Source organism: Hyperolius riggenbachi, chromosome 6, assembly GCF_040937935.1.
Source record: "Hyperolius riggenbachi isolate aHypRig1 chromosome 6, aHypRig1.pri, whole genome shotgun sequence".
Taxonomy (NCBI): domain Eukaryota; kingdom Metazoa; phylum Chordata; class Amphibia; order Anura; family Hyperoliidae; genus Hyperolius; species Hyperolius riggenbachi.
In genome coordinates, this window is record NC_090651.1 from 336,391,672 (window position 1) to 336,410,951 (window position 19,280).

At 45.1% G+C, this 19,280-nt stretch overlaps 1 protein-coding gene across 4 annotated transcripts in view; it reads left to right on the forward strand.

Moving 5' to 3' along the window:
• LOC137522940 (serine-rich adhesin for platelets-like) overlaps window positions 1-19,280 on the forward strand; it is a 292,674-nt gene that overhangs the window by 91,580 nt on the left and 181,814 nt on the right. For all 4 annotated transcript variants that reach the window (XM_068243098.1, XM_068243097.1, XM_068243096.1 and 1 more), the window contains exons 8-9: window positions 3,200-3,343; window positions 9,628-9,756. In XM_068243098.1, the coding sequence (XP_068099199.1) occupies window positions 3,200-3,343; window positions 9,628-9,756 (273 nt within the window). The remainder of the gene's footprint in view (window positions 1-3,199; window positions 3,344-9,627; window positions 9,757-19,280) is intronic.

The window sequence follows — 19,280 nt, forward strand, 5'->3', positions numbered from 1 at the left end:
TGCAAGCTGCATAGCCTTGTCTGTCTTTCCCTGCTGTCGGCTTGTGACTGATTATCATTCACCTGTGTGGGAATCTGCATGTCTGCTCCCATTGGATGACCTCAGTATAAAGATCTGCTTCCTGCAGGGTTTCCTTGGGTTTTCATAGCTTCAGCTTAAGCCTGTCTTGCTGTCGCTTTAGCCCCCGATCGTGTTTCTTGTTAAAAATACTTTGCTGGTCTTTGCATCATATATTGGTTCATTGCCAATATATATGCATACCAGCACGTTTATTATTTTCCTTGTATTCGTGTTACGTTAATACAATCAGTGTCGCTGATATATACGTACACGAACTGTTTATTTCCTGTGTTCAGTTAGTCAGTTTTCCAGCACGTTTTGGTAGTTTGCGCGTACCGTGAGCACCCGTGCTGAGCTAGTCATCCTGTTCCTGGTCCTGTTTGTGGATTGCGTTCATCTCTGCGAAGAGATAACGAATCCTTCTGAATCCAGTTCTGTTACTGTTTGTGGATTGCGTTCATCTCTGCGAAGAGATAGTGAATCCTTCTGAGTCCTGTTCCCTGTATTACTCCAGTCCTAGTCAGCGTTCCTGCTTATGTCATATATCGGTTCATTGCCGATATATACATATGTTAGTCAGACGTTACAAATAGTTTCATTGATAGCTGTAATTGTAATACGCTAGGAAAACATACTTATTGTATATTTATCTGTGTTACGTTCATCTATCTTGGTCCTGCTATTTTCTGACTGTCCTGTCCTGTCTTTGTGAGGCACGCCATCGCCGCAGCGCATTGGCTGCCTCATTCCAGTCTGTCTGGTTTTGGACGCTTGCTGTCGCTAAGTAGCCGCTAGCTAGCAAGCGTTCATTCTGTCTACCTGTCCTGATCTCCTCAGTTCTGGTTTATGCGCTCAGCGCTACTTTGCGCTGAGACGTTATAACGAAAGCATTGTTTGTGGCTGTCAGATCTGCACCGGCTTTGTGCGCCACAATCTCCTATTGGAGTCAGTCCTCCCCTCCACTATACTAGGGATAGCCTGTTTCCTGGTGCTGGTGTGTGTACCTCCTCCACGCCAGCTCGTGCGTTGCATGCTGACTGTGGAGAATACACCACCAAGCCTTACAGTAATATATCATATATCAATAAGAATAAAGTTTAGAGTCAATCGAACATATTTTTAGTAGATAAATATATATATTTACATAGAAAGAGGGACAAAGTCCTGAAAGAGGGACAAATGGGGAAAAAAGAGGGACAGAGAGACAGGGCTCCCAAAGAGGGACTGTCCCTCCAAAAGAGGGATAGTTGGGAGCTATGGATATGGAGTTTATGCCACTTACATAAGAGACTTTGTGAGAACTACAATTGAAAAGAAATCGAGAGCCCAATATGGTGTAGTATGTCAAGACAGATTGAATAATTGAGACAGTGAGATGGTAATACTCACAAACATGGGTTACCGCTCAGGTAACCACTCAATAGGCAGGTGAGGAGATTAGACCTGTCCTCACTCAGGGATAAGAAGTCGCTCTCTGTAGAAGAAAGAGGGTAGATCACCCCTCCACCTGGGGTGGACTTGAATATACTGGTAGGTGAACAGAGGTGCCAATAGAATAAAAGTACATACAATTTTGAAAAAATTGCTGGGAGGAAGTGGTGGACTTGCCTCCGTTAAAGCAGACACCAAGGACTGTGATTAAATAAATAAATACACATTTATTGAAGATACCCCAAGGATGCAACGCGTTTCGCGGGCACAGCCCACTTCTTCAGGCAATAAACAGGGGATAAACAACAGCAATTCTGTTACAGCAAGCAGAGCACCTCTGTATCTTCAATAAATGTGTATTTATTTATTTAATCACAGTCCTTGGTGTCTGCTTTAACGAAGGCAAGTCCACCACTTCCTCCCAGCAATTTTTTTAAAATTTTATGTACTTTTATTCTACTGGCGCCTCTGTTCACCTACCAAGAGACTTTGTGAGGTTGACAATCTCCTTTGGCAGACACGTGACAGCTTTGTGCTGTAGTCACAGTAGTGAGAACCAGAGAACCTCCCGCTGCAGGCCTGCTGAATCAGTGCACTGGGGATAGAAGGCAGGGAGATCTACCTGGGGTGGTTTTTCTCCATTGCTGGGGGTTATGTATGTGGGTAGTGGCGTAGGTCAGTTTCTGGGTCATTTTATGAGGGTTTGCATCCTTGGGATGGGCACAGCACTGTTTTTTTTTTACAAATTAATTGCATAATAAATCGTTTTGTATTTTTGCAAAAATGGGTTTCAGCAACATTTTTTCATAAACCAGGTATAGGTGCTTGCTGTATAGCTAGCCAGATATAGGTGCCGGCTTTATAGATAACTAGGTATAGGTGCCTGCTGTATAGATAACCAGGTATAGCTAGCTAGATATAAGTGCCTCCAGTAAAGCCAGCTATAGCTGTCCCAGTACAGGTGCCCCAACCTCCCTCTAATCCCAGGCACTGCAACATCATCAATGTCGCAACATCATCAACGTCATGTCGCTGAGTCCCGACGCTCGCAACATACAAGACCAGAGCTGTGCGGTGGAGGTGATGGTATCTGCACTGGCTAGAGGCATGGTAAGTAACCCACACAGTGGCGGGGATCGCAGGGGGGTTTGGGCACCTGTACTGGGGCAGCTATTGCCATTTTAACCTGTCCTGGGGGTGAGGGGGGGAAATCTGGCAGAAAACCTCCTGGGCAGCATGCCTGACACTACTGCTTTCAGCAAAATGTTCTTGTGTCAGGCACACAGTGTCAGGCATACCGCCCAGGAGGTTAAAGGGGAACTGAAGTAAGAGGTATACGGAGGCTGCCATATTTATTTCCTTTTAATCAATACCTGGCAGCCCTGCTGGTCTATTTCTCTGCAGTAGTATCTGAATAACACCAGAAACAAGCATGCAGCTAGTCTTGTCAGATCTGACTTTAAAGTCTGAAACACCTGATCTGCTGCATGCTTGTTCAGGGGCTATGGCTAATAATATTAGAGGCAGAGGATCAGCAGGGCTGCCAGGCAACTGGTATTGCTTAAAAGGAAATAAATATGGCAGCCTCCGTATACCTCTTACTTCAGTTCCTCTTTAAGAAGACCACATTATCCCAATACAAATATTCTTTTTATTAATTATTCTGTTTATCTCAATACAAAATGTATTTATCATTGTTTTCTAAAAGTTCCAGCTGACAATGACCTTACGAATGGACTTCAGTGTTCAACATGCAGATCAGCAAATGAGAGCAGCTGCACCTCGTCATCATTGAGCATTCAGTGCACCGGCAGTGAGCAGACCTGCGTTTCTGCATCCGCCACATCGACAAGTAATACATTGTTCTTTTATTCATTTGTGCAGTGAGATACCATGACTGTCTCCAATGAATGTATGACCTTTGCAGAACAGGCTGATAGCCAGGCTTAGGGCTGGATTTTCCAGCAGTGACCACAGATGGAGGCCAGGGCCGGGCGGAGGCGAGAGAGGCTCCAGCCTCAGAGCGCAGTGTAGGAGGGGGCGCACAACTCACTCAGCTATCTTTCCCCTATTGTGTTTGAAGCAGAGAGAAATAAGAAGACAGGATACATGACAGTGACTGCAAGCCAGATAACTAGAGATTAAGGTGTTGGGGCGGCCAGGGGCACCTCTTACTCAGCAATCAGTGAGTGATGGTTGGGGTGCGAGGGATGGAGGGGTGCACTTTGGTATATCTGCAAAAAATGCTGCCACCAATTATTTGATTTATACAAAAGAGACCGCAAAAAGTTTGCACCAATCAACAAAAAGTATAAATAGCTCCCCTCCCCCAACTGAATATATATATATATATATATATATATATATATATATATATATATATATATATATATAAATTAGCCAGGTCTCAGGGGGTTTAATGGGGATAAGTAGTATCAAATTTAAAGAAAAATGAAACAGAATCACATTATTCGTAAACAAAAGTAATAGTTTGCCTTCTTAAAGGGACCCTGAGCTCTCCATAAAATTGCACTTACCTGGGGCTTCCTCCAGGTCCCCATTACCCACGAGGTCCCCTGGTGTCCTTCTTGCTCCTCTCCCGGTCCTGGTGATGGCTCCGTTAACCTCCAACTTGGCCTGAAGTCACCTGTGCGCGACCCTGCCACGCATGCTACGCGTCATCACGGCAACGGATCTGCAAGTCTGTTTAGCTTACAGGGACAACAAAGGATGATTTGCATATTCAGCAGTGATGCATCGTGGGAGACATCATATGTTCACTCCAACTTGAATTATCGCAAATACCTTCTGTTTTAAAGGGGTACTGTAACCACCGGAAAAAAAGCATACTGTGCAGGCAGGCCCCCCATACCATGGACCTTGCGGGCTGGTATAGCTCAGGGTGCAAAGCCCCACACAGCCAGGGCTCCGCATTCTGGCTATCCCAGCCTGCATGAGGGACAAGGGGTTCAAGAGGCTCGGGAGGGGGGACCCCACATCATTTTTTTTAATTTCCCACACTCTGAACATATATATGTAAAAAATAAATACATTTATATACATGTTGATACATTATCTGTCGTTTTACCGCATTTAAATTGCGACTTTTTTCCTCTAATTTTAACATCAATTTTCTCCAAAACTATAAGGTCTTTTTGAAAAAAAGTCTTCTTGTTCCCACTGTTCTCCTTAACGAGACACTGAAGCGGAAAAAAAATGATGATATAATGATTTGTTTGTGTAGTACAGCTAAGAAATAAAACATTAGGAGCAGAGCCATGAGTCTAATATTATTTCCAGTTCAGGAAAAGTTAAGAAACTCCAGTTGTTATCTATGGAAAAAAGCCATTGAGCTCCATGACTTTCGAAGTCGCAGAAAGCTCTGTCTTCTGAAGGTTGTTATCTCAACTGTCAGTCACTGTATTGTGTTTTCTTCTCCAGACGACAAGTCAAAAGTTCGCTAGGCTGCTCTGTAAAATCATTTAGAATGCTGAGTAGTGTGTAAACTGCAAATATTAGAGAATGATGCAATGTTATATAAAAAAAAAACTATATAACTGAGAATAAAAATATGAGAATATTTATTTTCTTTGCTTCTGATATTCTAGGAATTAACCGTACTACATAACCAATTCATTATATCATAATTTTTATTTTGCTTCAGTGTCTCTTTAACATACCCTGGTGTTTTTAGCACATTTGGGGGCTTTGCTATTAACTGTTAAAGTCGGTGGCCGTTTGCATGCCTTCTAAGTCTATGGAGCCAACCACGAACAGCCGGTTCGTGAACATTTGTGGTAAATTTGCGTTGGCTTCAGGTGTCCCTAAGCTTTAGGTAGCCAGAGGTGGAAGCAGTAGATTTGGGCGCATGAGACAAGTGGACAAAAAGGGCGCCCCATTCACTTTCATTATAAATATCGTTTACCGGGCGCCGAACAGGGAAAATAAGGCGCCGGAGATTTTTAAGGATTTATAACGGCGCCCGGAGATTTTTAAGGATTTATAACTATGTTTGTGATGATTTAAGTTTACAAAATGAGCCCGTGACGAATAACGTTTATGAAGATAATAAATCACTATTTCTAAAACATTTCTAACACATTATTATCCACCCAAAAAAATAATTTACATTTTTTTTCTTTACATTCTTTATTTATTCATGTCTGTAAAACATTATTATCCATAGGGGGTTTTAGGTTTAGGCACCTACAGGGGGGTCTTAGGTTTAGGCACTAACAGGGGGGTCTTAGGTTTAGGCACCAACAGGGGGGTCTTAGGGTTAGGCACCTACAGGGGGGTCTTAGGGTTAGGCACCTACAGGGGGGTCTTAGGTTTAGGCACTAACAGGGGGGTCTTAGGTTTAGGCACTAACAGGGGGGTCTTAGGTTTAGGCACCAACAGGGGGGTCTTAGGGTTAGGCACCAACAGGGGGGTCTTAGGGTTAGGCACCAACAGGGGGGTCTTAGGTTTAGGCACCAACAGGGGGTCTAGGGGTTAGGGATAGGTACAGGGAGGGTTTTTAATAAACGAAAATATAAGTTTCACTTTACAAACAGGGAAGATTAACGTTTTAAGAATTGCCGATCTCATATACATTATTTAGTGATTTATACATTTTTAAATCACTATTTATAAACGAAATTCTACACAATAATTTCTATAAACGATATTTCCATTTATCGTTTATACCACGCGCCCTTTTTTCCCGACGCCCTTTTCGTACGTACGCGCCAGAGGTACCCTCAGTATTAAGTAGCTAGAGGTGCCCGACTGAAGGGAGATCTCATCAGTAGAATGCCGAGAGCTGGGAGGGTAACCTCTCATTTACGCTCTGCTTGGGACTCTGCATAGGGAAGGAAGGAGGCCCTAGGGGAGGGGAGTGAGCCACCTTTCCAATATCAGGCACCTGTAAGCAAGTGCCTATAGTGCCTTATGATAAATCCGGCCAAGGTTATAATATAGCGTTGTCGTGCAAGTAACATAGATAATGGTGATGCATTCTTATCACTATCCTAGTCTCTCTATATACATAATCACTAAATCTGAGCTGCCGTACTAAGGAGGACCCAGGCACAAAGAAGCAATAAGTGCCCTTTACCACTGACAGCATTGTGCGGAGTTCTACCTAAGCACAATCCAACTGCCTGCAACAGTTTTACTTCAATAGTGCTCAGGTAGTAGTCTATGGAACTAACAACCCCTGAAAATCACATAGCAAGCATGGCACTATGACATTTTTATGTGATTTCCCTATGTGGTGTAAAGCCCCACCCTTCATCTTTCAAAAATCCCAATTACACCATATATAATTACGATTGGATGAAAAATATTGCCGCATTGCACAGGAAATACGTTTAGAAAAAAATGGAAATTGCGATCAGAATTGCTGCAATTGTAGTGGAAACAGGATCTAAGTAATATACAAACACACAATAGAACCCTTAAAGGGAACCTAAACTGAGATATGGAGTTTTCCTTTTAAAATAATACCAGTTGCCCGACTCTCCTGTTGATCCTCTGCCTCTAATATTTTTAGCCACAGCCCCTAAACAAGCATGCAGATCAGATGCTCTGACTGAAGTCAGACTGGATTACCTGCATGCTTGTTTCAGGTGTGTGATTCAGACACTACTACAGCCAAAGAGCTCAGCAGGACTGACAAGCAACTGGTATTGTTTGAGGCAAGGAACACACTTAGCAGAAACACTAGCATTGCAGAAAATGCAGCGTTTTTGCCACTTATGGAAGTCTATGGGCCACATGAAAAAAAAATTATTCAAAACGCATATGCTTTTTGTATGCGTTTTGAATAATGTGTTTTGAAAAACGCTGGTTTTGTTGCATAGTATTCAAAAACGCATCAAAAATGCACATAATGGAAGTCGATGGGAACTAAATCTATTGCGTTTTGTATGCGTTCTTATATGCTTTTTTAAAAAAAAAATTGCTTCTAATGTATTTCCGCTTCCCGCTGTCTTCCTAGGAATTTGCATAAAACACAATATAAATGCGCTTGGAAAACGCATAAAAAATACATATGCGCTTTGTATATGCGAACCGCAAACACGTAAAAACGCACGCAAAATGCTAGAAAAACTCAAATGTGGGGAAAAAACACAAATGCACTGAAAATGCACTACAAACGCACACGAAAAAACCCAGAGTGTACACTCTCCCTCAACACATCCGCAACTCACCCACACTTACTATTTTTAGGCGCAATCTGAAAACTCATCTCTTCAGGCGAGCATACTCTCCTACCTAGGACCCCGCCCACTAACCACCATTTCTATCACTCCACACACAGCTTCCCTCTATCTACCTATACCTTAAATGTTTAGACTGTAAGGCCTTTTGGCCAGGACTCTCTTCCCCTGTTGTCTCACAATACTGTGTAATGGGCATACGTACCCCCCAGTTAATTTGTTCACTGTATTAGCTGTTATACCCTCTTGTCTTGTATCAAGTGTTGTATCCTATACTCTGTATTGTTATACCTTGTATGCTATTATACAGCGCCACAGAAGATGCTGGCGCTATATAAATAATAAAAAATAATAATAAAGTGCGCCCTTTCCAGCTCTGTTATGTGTGCACCTAGCCTAAAAGGAAGCATCCATATCCCTCTCAGTTAAGGTTCACTTTTTAACCTCCTGCCGCCCGCGTCACGCCAGTAGGCGTGGCCGCGGCGGCAGCCCCAGGACCGCCTAACGCCAATTGGCGTAAAGTCCTGGGGCTCTGTTTAGCATGAGATCGCGCGCATGGTGCGCGCGCATCTCATGCTCGGAGGGTGGAGCTCCGCCCCGCCTTCAGTCTCCGAGCGGCTATTGCCGCTCGGGAGACTGTTAGACGGCGATCACGCCGTCTATTTACTTGGTGCAGCGCTGCGATGAGCAGCAGCGCTGCACCGGGGACAGCCGTGTGACATGGCTGTCTCCATGGGGGACAAGAGAGCGATCGGCTCTCATAGGCAGAAGCCTATGACAGCCGATCGCCATAATTGGCCGGCTGTGGGGAGGGAGGGAGGGAGGGAGGGAATAAATTTAAAGGAACAGGGGATTTTAAAAAAAAAAAACCTAATAATAATATTTATTTAAAAAAAAATAAACATGGGGGGAGCGATCAGACCCCATCAACAGAGAGCTCTGTTGGTGGGGAGAAAAGGGGGGGGGATCACTTGTGTGCTGAGTTGTGCGGCCCTGCAGCTTGGCCTTAAAGCTGCAGTGGCCAATTTAGCTAAAAATGGTCTGGTCACTAGGGGGGTTTAGCCCTGCAGTCCTCAAGTGGTTAATACTACCAACACATATGCCAAGTACTGTACTAAAACTGACCTCATTCTCCACTCATTGTTTAAGTTAAAACACAAACTGCAATACTGCACCATCTAGTGGTGGAACTGTATTATGACAAACAGATGAAAAATTTGGCTGGGAAGAAAGAAATTGGAATGGTCTTATTTTTTAGGGGACTGATATGTTAGTTACTTTACTTGTGTATACATGATAACCATTAGGATTCGTGAGTTAGATAATTTGTCTTCATTAAAAAAAGAGTTTACTACTAGTGACAGATTAAAAATAGTGAAAAAAATCACTCATTTTGCCAATACAGACAAATATATGACATATAATATACAGTACATCTCCCTACTCCCCAAATTATTAGGGAGAGGGACAAGGTTACTCTCTTCTACTGGAGGGGTGTGTGCGTATAACACCTCCTTCTTTCCATTAGTTGGAGATATTGTCCCAAATATTATTAATAGATTGTAGCTTTACAGAAGGAAAACATAAAGAAATTCACCCTGTATGTATTTAGAGAGTTTAGCGTGTCTAATTCTCCCTCATCTGTGACTAATTACAAGTTGTAATTTGATCACCCACCTGTGTCACATGACTGCCACGGCAGAGAGGCTAATTTGAAAGCATAGGATGTTAACAATATGTCTGCGTCTATGAAAGCATGAAGTAGACACACTATTGATTTATTGCAGGATTTGTATCAGTTGCAGTAAAGAAATATTTTTTTTTCCTTTAAAGATGAGTATGCTGTTGCTTAACTTTTAGAGCAGGGAGGATAAGTTCAGGTCCGCTTTAAATATGTATTGATACTGTATGTATCATTTGTTGCTTGCAGTGCTTGCTGATAGTGCCCAAGGATGTGCTACGACAAGTCTCTGTGATGTAGGGAACTATTACTACTTTGACCCGACTTACGGCTACACCATATCCATGGCGATGTCATGCTCGCCTGCAAATAACACAGGTAAGAAATACAATTATTACAATATCAATGCAATATCAACATTTCTATTCCTTAAACTGCATCTAAAGCAACAATGGTGGCAATCCATTAATAAATACATTTGCTAGCATAGGAAACAGGGATTGCAATATGAGAGGGAGGCTGACCAGTTTTGGTATCAAAATGAGCTGGGTAGGAGCTGGTGTAGTTGGTGTAACCATTGTGCTATCTGTAGATGATGATATGGCCATAGGAAATGGGTGACAGTTGGAAAACAAATTCTCAAATTCTCATTAATGGAATTTGTAAGAACAGACACTTGCTTACAGAGGGTCCCCAGAACCAAGGCAGTTTCAGAAGTCTCCATTCTTGGCTGTGTTGGTATATAAATAACTTATGTTATATAAGTGGTCGCCTACCTGGTGATGAAGACAGCTTCTCTGCTCTCACTGTTCTGAGTCTCTCGTAGTGATCAATCATCTGGGGAAAGTTCAAAAACAGTTGGGTTGTTGGACAAGTCTTTGTTTTAAGCCAACAGTAATCCCAGTGGAGAACCACGCATGCGCAAAACACTTACGGTGACGGGGGCGTGTTCGAGCCAGGTGCACATGTGCAGTTGCGCACGACTTTGCTCGAAGTCGTTGAGCTAACAGGGCCACCAACGAGATCATGGAGGGGACCCAGAGGAAGCTGAGGGACCTAACAGGCTATGGGGAGCTGGAGGAAGCCCTAGGATAGTGCGGATTTTAATTGTAAGGGTCTGCTCAGGTTCCCTTTAAGAGGCCAGAACCATCCGGTCCCAAAGGGATTAAAAGAGGAGCTGTTAGGTATAGGGTCTCAGAGAAAAAAAACACATATATCAGTAGCTAAATATTGGCTGTACTTATATTACATATGCATTTCACTGTCCACGTTTGGATTTCACAGAATTTTTATATAGTATTTGCAGAGATTGATGCTCCTGACAGCTCATGGCAGGTTCCATGTTTGACTGTCGTGTATGAAGCCAATTGTGATGTAATATCCTCCCTTACCCTGCTTCCTGATTGATGATTCTTTAGCCCTCCCAAGTTCCAGCCCTCAGACACTCCCACCAGTCTCTGGTCTAACGGGGCATATTGCCTGTCACTCTGATTCAAATCGTATCATTGAAAAGATCCGGATCTTTGAACCGAATCTTTGAATCATTTGCAGCAGTGAGAGAAGCTGCAGTTTCTGTTTCTTCCAGACATCCACTGTGAACCGAATCTCGGATGATTTGACTCACAAAAAAGATCCGGATCAAAGATCCGAATCGTTCATGATCCGGACAACACTACTGTGCAGGAAATATTAATTAGCCATGTGGCTAGGAACAATAGCGGACTCGTGCAGTATACTCTAGTCTAACGGAACATGTGCACTGTGAACAGCACATTGATTTTTCAGTGCTGTGAGTTGGGCTGCAAGTTACAAGCTGCTGTAACATGAGCCTGTAACTTCCCACTGTGAAAGCAGCCTTAGGGCAGGATAGGGAAATGAAGGGGAAGACCAAGGGAGTGCAGTAGGGAGAAGAAGCAGCCCCAGCATGCTCTGCAGTATCTGTTATGCGGCCTGCCGGCCTCCTTAGGAGCTTGGGAATAAAGAGGATTGCTATTCAGCAAACATCAAAGTAAGATAGAGTTTTAACTTCAGTATTGCCTTTTTGGCTTCCTTCTAAACTGTTTAACACAGGAGAATAGAGGTTTAAATTAGCTTTTGCAGCCTGACAGTTACTCTTTAAAGCTTGTTCTGTTTGTGCTCAAAGCAAAGTGATACGTTCTGCACCCTAGGGGACATTATTGCCATTGCCTATACCTGAGAAACCATGGTCACATATTTCCATGGATTTTGTGGTGGATCTTCCAGAATCCCAGGGAATGACTGTTATTTGGGTGGTAGTGGGCAGGTTTAGTAAAATGTGTCATTTTGTTCCACTTCCTAAATTACCCTCTGCTAGAGAATTAGCTCAGATATTTGTGGAAAATATATTCAAGATTCATAGGATTCCTGTGTAATGAATAGCGGAGATGCCGCCACAGAGGCAAGCGGCATGGCTGCTGTCTCTGCGTCTCAGCCAGCGGCTGCTGCCGCGCAGCAGCGTGAGGTTGCTTTGCCTGGTCCTTCTAGTTTACACAGATGGAGAGCTACGCGCGCGTGCGCCAGGCGACAGGACCTTTATGCTGCTAGAAGGGGAGTCAGCTGATCAGGCCGATCAGCTGACTCCAGCTATGCTCTGGATTGGCTGGGTGACTGGGGCGGCGCTGTGGAGCGCTGTTAGTATATATAGGGCTTGCCTGTCACTTGCAAGCTGTCTGCTGTTGCGAACAGATACGTGTTAGCGCTCAGACCAGAGTCAGATCCCACAGTGTGTTAGAACCACCCGGAGATGGGAATTCACACTGAGTCAGATTCCATTGATAGCTTAAAGTACTATTGCTCTGTTACTGTTTATGTGTTAGACTAGTTCCAGGGTGCTGTGACCAAGGACCACACACCCAAGACTAGGAGATCACTGCTCTGTTACTGTTTATGTGTTAGACTAGTTCCGGGGTGTTGAGACCAAGGACCTCACACCTAAGACTAGGAGATAATTGTCAACACTTATCTGTTAGACTAGTTCTGGGGTGTTGAGACCAAGGACCTCATACCTAAGTCTAGAACTGTGACACATTATTGTTACCTTTTTAAAAATACAAGACAACAGTAGGATAAGCGCTCAGAACAAAAGTCTCTATTGTGGAATACACTTGAATTCAGTAGTAGCTGACATCAATACATGGACATATTCCCCTCCCCCAATTTGGAGAGACTCACCGGACTTTGCGGCCTAACTGGGCCCGACGACGCCTCAGGGGTATTGGCCACCCCTCAGCCTCTCTGGCAACCTCCGGTGTACTGCACTCCTTACTTCCAGCTTGCTTGGCCAATTGGTGTAAATACCACCTCCATAAAAAAACAGAAGCCGCACATAGCGTAAAAGTGCTAAAGGGAAAGATCCCACTTTTATTAAAAACATTTTTTAAAAACAACAGGCACAGCCTGAACAGATAGCTCTGGCGGCTACGCAGGAATGGGGGGCAGCAGCAGCTAAACCCAAAGCTTGGTATGCCCGGCGTAACCCCGCCACATAACCTGCGGACCACGCTGTGTGTAACAAACTCGGCGCGTTAGACCAGTCACTGCGTCCAGTGACGTCAGACGTTGCGCCGCTCCGTAGCTCCGCCCTACGCGTTTCGTTGCTAGGCAACTCCTCAGGGGCTACGGAGCAAGGGAGCGGCGTGCATTTAAAGGCGGAAGTGCGCGCGCAAACAGCTGCTGCATTGCCCACTCCGCATGACCATCCACAGAGTGCAGTATTTACATGTTCAAACATGCATCTAATAAACTACACTAATAATGCACACAAATGAATCATAACAACATAAGTGATAAAAAATATACATGGTAAGCTGTAGTAAGTTAGTACCAGTAATGCTGAGTAACTGCAGTACACATAAGAGCCACATAGTGGCACCACTAACACAACATTGCTGGATAATGACAACTTAGGACTAATAAACATGACAGTGTTAACATTCAAAAGGCCGATTATCACTCAAAACTAATTAGTCCTATTCCAGAACTCTATATCATGACATAAGTCATCAGACTGTCCAATACAATCAATATCCAATATCCCCAGTATAAACCCACAATTAAAAGACCCCCACCCTCCAATTCCACCCCATTATCCAAACCCATCTCTAGTTGGTGCTAATGAAACAGTTTAAATCAATATCAACATTAAGACCCCCAGGCTCCAGAGCCCCCATTTTATGGATCCATTGATCTAGATACTTCTCTAGTACGGTTAGTACCTCTCCACTGATTTTGAACCTTCTGTACCCCACACATCTTTAGGCCTGCAGTACAAGAGCCGTGATGGGTGGAAAAGTGTCTGGAGACGCTATGCTGTTGAAAACCCTTCCCAATTTTATAAATGTGCTCCCCCCATCGCTTATGCAGTGCTCTAGTGGTCCTCCCAATATACTGGAGGCCACATGCACACCATAACGCGTAAACCGCATAAGGTGTATTACACGTGATAAAGTCTTTAATTTTGAAATTAGTGCCATTGTGAAATGACTTGACTGAAGTTGTCTTAACAGTGTAACCTTCACGACAAGCCCTACAATTCCGACAGGGATAAAAGCCCGCCGTCTGCCAGGAGTTTCTCAGTGTTTTAGGGGGGTCGACGCAGCTCGGGGCCAAGACATCCTTAAGATTCCTAGCTCTTCTATAAATAAACCCAGGGCGTTCAGGAATATGAGCCCTGAGTACAGGATCTTGCTGCAGGATCCCCCAGTGTTTTTTAAAAATTGCTTCAACCTGTTTGTGCTGCCGACTAAACCCCGTGAGGAATGAGAAATCCATATTGTTATTGCCACAGGCTCGCGGTTCAAAGGTTAAGGCTCTATCCAATTCTCCAATCTGTGCACGTTGCTGGTGCACTGTTTCTGGGTCATAACCCTTCTCAATAAACCTCTTTGCGAGCTTTTCTGATTGGGAATGGTAGTCGTCAAGATGAGAACAATTCCTCCGTAAACGAAGGAACTGTCCCCTTGGGACACCCCTAATCCAATTGGGATGATGACAACTACCGACCGGAATGTAACCATTCCGGTCGGTTTCTTTAAAGTGAGTACGTGTCCACAGACTAGACCCTGACTTATGTATCTCCAAATCCAAAAACACCACAGACTCAGAACTACTGACTGCCGTGAGAACAATGCCAACATCATTCCCATTAAGTATGGCAATATAGTCATCAAATTGCTGCCTAGAGCCCTCCCACAGGATCAGCAGGTCATCAATAAAACGTGACCATTGTAAGATGGGTCGAGAGCACATCATCCCCAGGGTCTCCTCCTCCCACACAGCCATGAAAATATTGGCAAAACTGGGAGCGTACCCCGCCCCCATAGCACAACCGCGCCTTTGCAGGTAGTACGCTCCCCCATGCCAAAAGTAGTTATGTGTTAAAGCAAAGGCAAGAAGGCTCAAAATGAACTCGCATTGTTCATTCTTCATATCTGTTTTCTCAAGGTATACACCTACTGCTCGCAGCCCGTGTTCATGGGGTATAATGGTGTAAAGGGACGACACGTCCGCCGTACAAAGCAACGTATCTCCCGTCACCCGTACCCCCTGAAGAGCCTGCAAAGCATGTTTGGTGTCCCTTAGCAAGTGAGGGATCAGAGCCACTGCAGGCTGGAGCATATCATCAAGATACTGCCCAAGCCGGTGTGTCACCGACCCCAATCCACTAATGATCCGACGTCCAGGAGGATTCACCATACTTTTGTGAATCTTGGGCGTCTGATATATAACAGGCACCCGTGGTGCACTTGGCAGTAAGAAGTCATACTCCCTGTCATTCAAAAAGCCTGCCCTGAGACCACCTTTAAGCAATTCCCTCAAATCATCTAGATAACGTCTAGTGGGGTCACCAGGGAGTTTAGTATACGTGGCCTGATCACCTATCAGGCGACCAAGTTCCCCATTATACTGTTCTCGATTGAGTATTACTACTCCCCCCCCCTTGTCCGCTGGGCGGACAACCAATTGTTTCTCCTCTAGTAATTCTTTGGTCATGATTTGGACATTATTAGGTATCTTGGGCACCTTAATTTGCTCAAGATCGTGGAGTACCATGGTTTTAAATGTATCCCCCCATTCCTGCGTAGCCGCCAGAGCTATCTGTTCAGGCTGTGCCTGTTGTTTTTAAAAAAATGTTTTAATAAAAGTGGGATCTTTCCCTTTAGCACTTTTACGCTATGTGCGGCTTCTGTTTTTTTATGGAGGTGGTATTTACACCAATTGGCCAAGCAAGCTGGAAGTAAGGAGTGCAGTACACCGGAGGTTGCCAGAGAGGCTGAGGGGTGGCCAATACCCCTGAGGCGTCGTCGGGCCCAGTTAGGCCGCAAAGTCCGGTGAGTCTCTCCAAATTGGGGGAGGGGAATATGTCCATGTATTGATGTCAGCTACTACTGAATTCAAGTGTATTCCACAATAGAGACTTTTGTTCTGAGCGCTTATCCTACTGTTGTCTTCCACTCCTTGTGAGCGCTTATGTACATCTTTCGTATTTACATTATTGTTACCTGTTATGATCTTTGGCTTTCCTGACCATTCCCCTGTCTTCTGATTCGGTACTTCTGCCCATCTGATCTTCTGTTGCCAACACTGCCTGTACCTGGATACCGAATCAGTCTTCCGCTTCTGTACTTTGTCTGTCCGTGTGTTGCCGACCTGGCTTGTCTGACCTTCCTGGCTGTCACCTAACCCTTGGGTGAGCAGCCTTACTGTACACCTGTGACACCTGCTCCTCAGGTGATTACTTGCTGCTATCTTAGTCCTTTAGTCACCAGCTCCTCTGGGGACCATCCGGCAGGATTGTCAGTGGATCCCTACCTCTCTAGGTCCACTGGCTACAGTACAGTCTGATTCCCTGCCTCACAGGGAATCCTTGGCTGCAGTACAGTCTGATTCCTTGGTCATCAAGGAATCACCAACTGCAGCCCAATCTTCACCATATCTTTCCAAACAGTGGTCCCTGCCCCTCAGGTGTCTACTGGCTGCAGTACAGTCTGATTCCCTGCTTCTCAGGGGATCCCTGGCTGCAGTAGTGTCTGTATCTCCCGCTTCTGGGGAGATAACTCCTCCAAGTACTGTTACACCAAACACTACACTACATTGGGTGTCCTGTGTCTAGCTATACTAGTATTATTGTGATTCTGCAGATCACCACATAATCAGGTATAGCATCTGTATTATTGGTGATACTGCAGATCACCAATAATCAGAAAAATCTGTGTTGCTGACACCAATCGTTACATCCTGAGAATATTGTTTCTGATAGAGGAGTGCAGTTTGTTTCTCAGTTCTGGCGTGCTTTTTGTGACAACCTGGGAGTGTCCTTATCATTTTCTTCAGGTTTTCATCCTGAATAATGGGCAAACTGAGAGAATGAAGCAGTCTCTAGAGCAATACCTGAGGTGTTTTGTTTCTGATTGTCAGGAAGATTGGGTGCAATTTCTTCCATTTGCTGAATTTGCCATGAACAATCAGGTTAGTAGTTCCACCAAGATGTCTCCTTTTCAGATTGTTTATGGCACTAACCCCAAGTTTAATGCACTTTCTGGGGTTTCCAATCTTCCTGAGTTGGAGGAATGGTCTTCCAGATGTGACCAAATTTGGAAACAAGTACGGGAGAATATCAACCCGTCACATTCCACTACGACAGCCGCCTGCTAAGTTGGGACCCAAGCAGGGGCGTACCTAGAAATCCCCAGGCCCCCCTGCAAAAAAAAAATCCGGGCTCCTCCCCCCCAGGGCCCGCTCAGGGACTTTTGGGGGGCAGGAGGGGTCGCAGCATAAGAGGAGGGCTCTCCTCTCAGCGCTCTCCCTCCTGTAAACATTGGTGGCAGCGGGCAGCAGCAGCAGCGGCGGCGGCAGGCTGAATGCATTACCTCCTTCTCGCTGGAGGTCTTATGATCTCTTACAGCAATTCCCTGTTTACACAGGAAGTTACAAGAAGCACTTAGAGATCGGAAGATCTCCGGCAAGAAGGAGGTAATGTATTCAGCCTGCCGCTGCCGCCGCTGCTGCCCGCTGCCACCAATGATTACAGGAGGGGGAGCGCTGAGAGCAGAGCCCGAGGTGAGGGAGGGGGAGGGGAATTTCCCCCCTCCCCACCGATCTGCCACACTCTCCTCTTATGCTGCGACCCCTCCTGCCCCCCAAAAGTCCCTGAGCGGGCAGGGGTCGCATCCCCTATTGTTACGCCAGTGGACCCAAGTTTATTGGTCCATATCCAGTCTTGGAGAAAATTAATCGGGTGACATGTAGAATAAAATTACCCAGGTCCATTAGGGGTGTTAATTATTTTCATGTATTACTGTTGAAGTCTGCTGCCAACTATAAGACTTCAGACCCACCCCCTCTACCTGTGGAAGGTGATGGTGAGCAAGAATATGAAATTGAGAAAAATTCTTGACTCACGCTTAGTAAGAAATTCCCTGGAATTTTTGATTGACTGGTAGGGATATGGGCCAGAAGAAAGATCTTGGGTTCCTTCTAGACAAGTGCATGCTGAGTTAGCCATTAAGGAATTTTATGAGAAGAATCCTGGGAAACCCTGGCTGGAGTGTGCTGAGTCCACTCCTAGGAGAGGGGGTACTGTAAGATCTCGTAAGAATCCTAGTAATGTTTGTGAGCTGAAAGTGCCTGACAGGCAGCAGCGTTCTGAATTGATGTCAGTGAAGCGTATAGCGCTCCTTCCCTATTGGCTAGTGGAAGTACTTGTGTCCCAGAGACGAGCAAATCTTTGGAAGCACTCAGTGACGCAAGTGCTTCCAAAGTGCTTAAAAAGCCTTCTGATGACTCTCGAAGGTACAAATTTTGAAAGGGGGAAAGTGAGGAATGTGGAGATAGAGAGGATTGAGAGGGCTCTATCGGATCCAGAGTTTTCCCTCTTCTTAGCATCTAAGTTTTATTTGTATTAGGTAACTTTGGGTAATATTACCATTGCAAATACCTTTCAAAGGCGCAAACTTGTTTCATTTTACAAATCCTTCACTCCAAATGACAGTTTTGACTTGGTTTACACCCTCCCTTCTCCAACTGCCTGATGGCAGATTCAGTATCCAACACCGTTTACTAGCAAGGTCAGGGCCGGATTTGCAGCTCAGGAGCCTATAGACAAAGAAGTTCTGGCACCCTAAACTCTGCCCCTTTAGTTTAGGCCACACCCACAAATCACACTCCCGTGTTTAGGAAATAAATGATGATGAGGTATTCAGGCAGCTTATAACTACGTACCTGACTTGATTACCTTGATTCTAGTGGCAGGCTGGTAGTGATCTGTTGATTCTAGTGGCAGTAAGTAGGGATGATTGGAAAGAGCAAATTCCGTTCCGCCGGAATTCGCGGATTCCGCCAGCGCTGAACTCCGTCGCTATGAAAATCCCGCCTCATTTTTTGCAATTCCGCGGAATTCCGGATTCCGGCGTAAAAATTAAAATAATCGCAAATGGAACCTTGTTTATGCTATATGGTAGCCGATAGACCCTATTAACCACCCTGGCGTTCTGATTAAATCGCCAGGGTGGCTGCGGGAGGGTTTTTTTTAAATAAAAAAAAAACTATTTCATGCAGCCAACTGAAAGTTGGCTGCATGAAAGCCCACTAGAGGGCGCTCCGGAGGCGATCTTCCGATCGCCTCCGGCGCCCAGAATAAACAAGGAAGGCCGCAATGAGCGGCCTTCCTTGTTTTGCTTATATCGTCGCCATAGCGACGAGCGGAGTGACGTCATCGACGTCAGCCGACGTCCTGACGTCAGCCGCCTCCGATCCAGCCCTTAGCGCTGGCCGGAACTTTTTGTTCCGGCTGCGCAGGGCTCAGGCGGCTAGGGGGGCCCTCTTTCGCCGCTGCTCGCGGCGAATCGCCGCAGAGCGGCGGCGATCAGGCAGCACACGCGGCT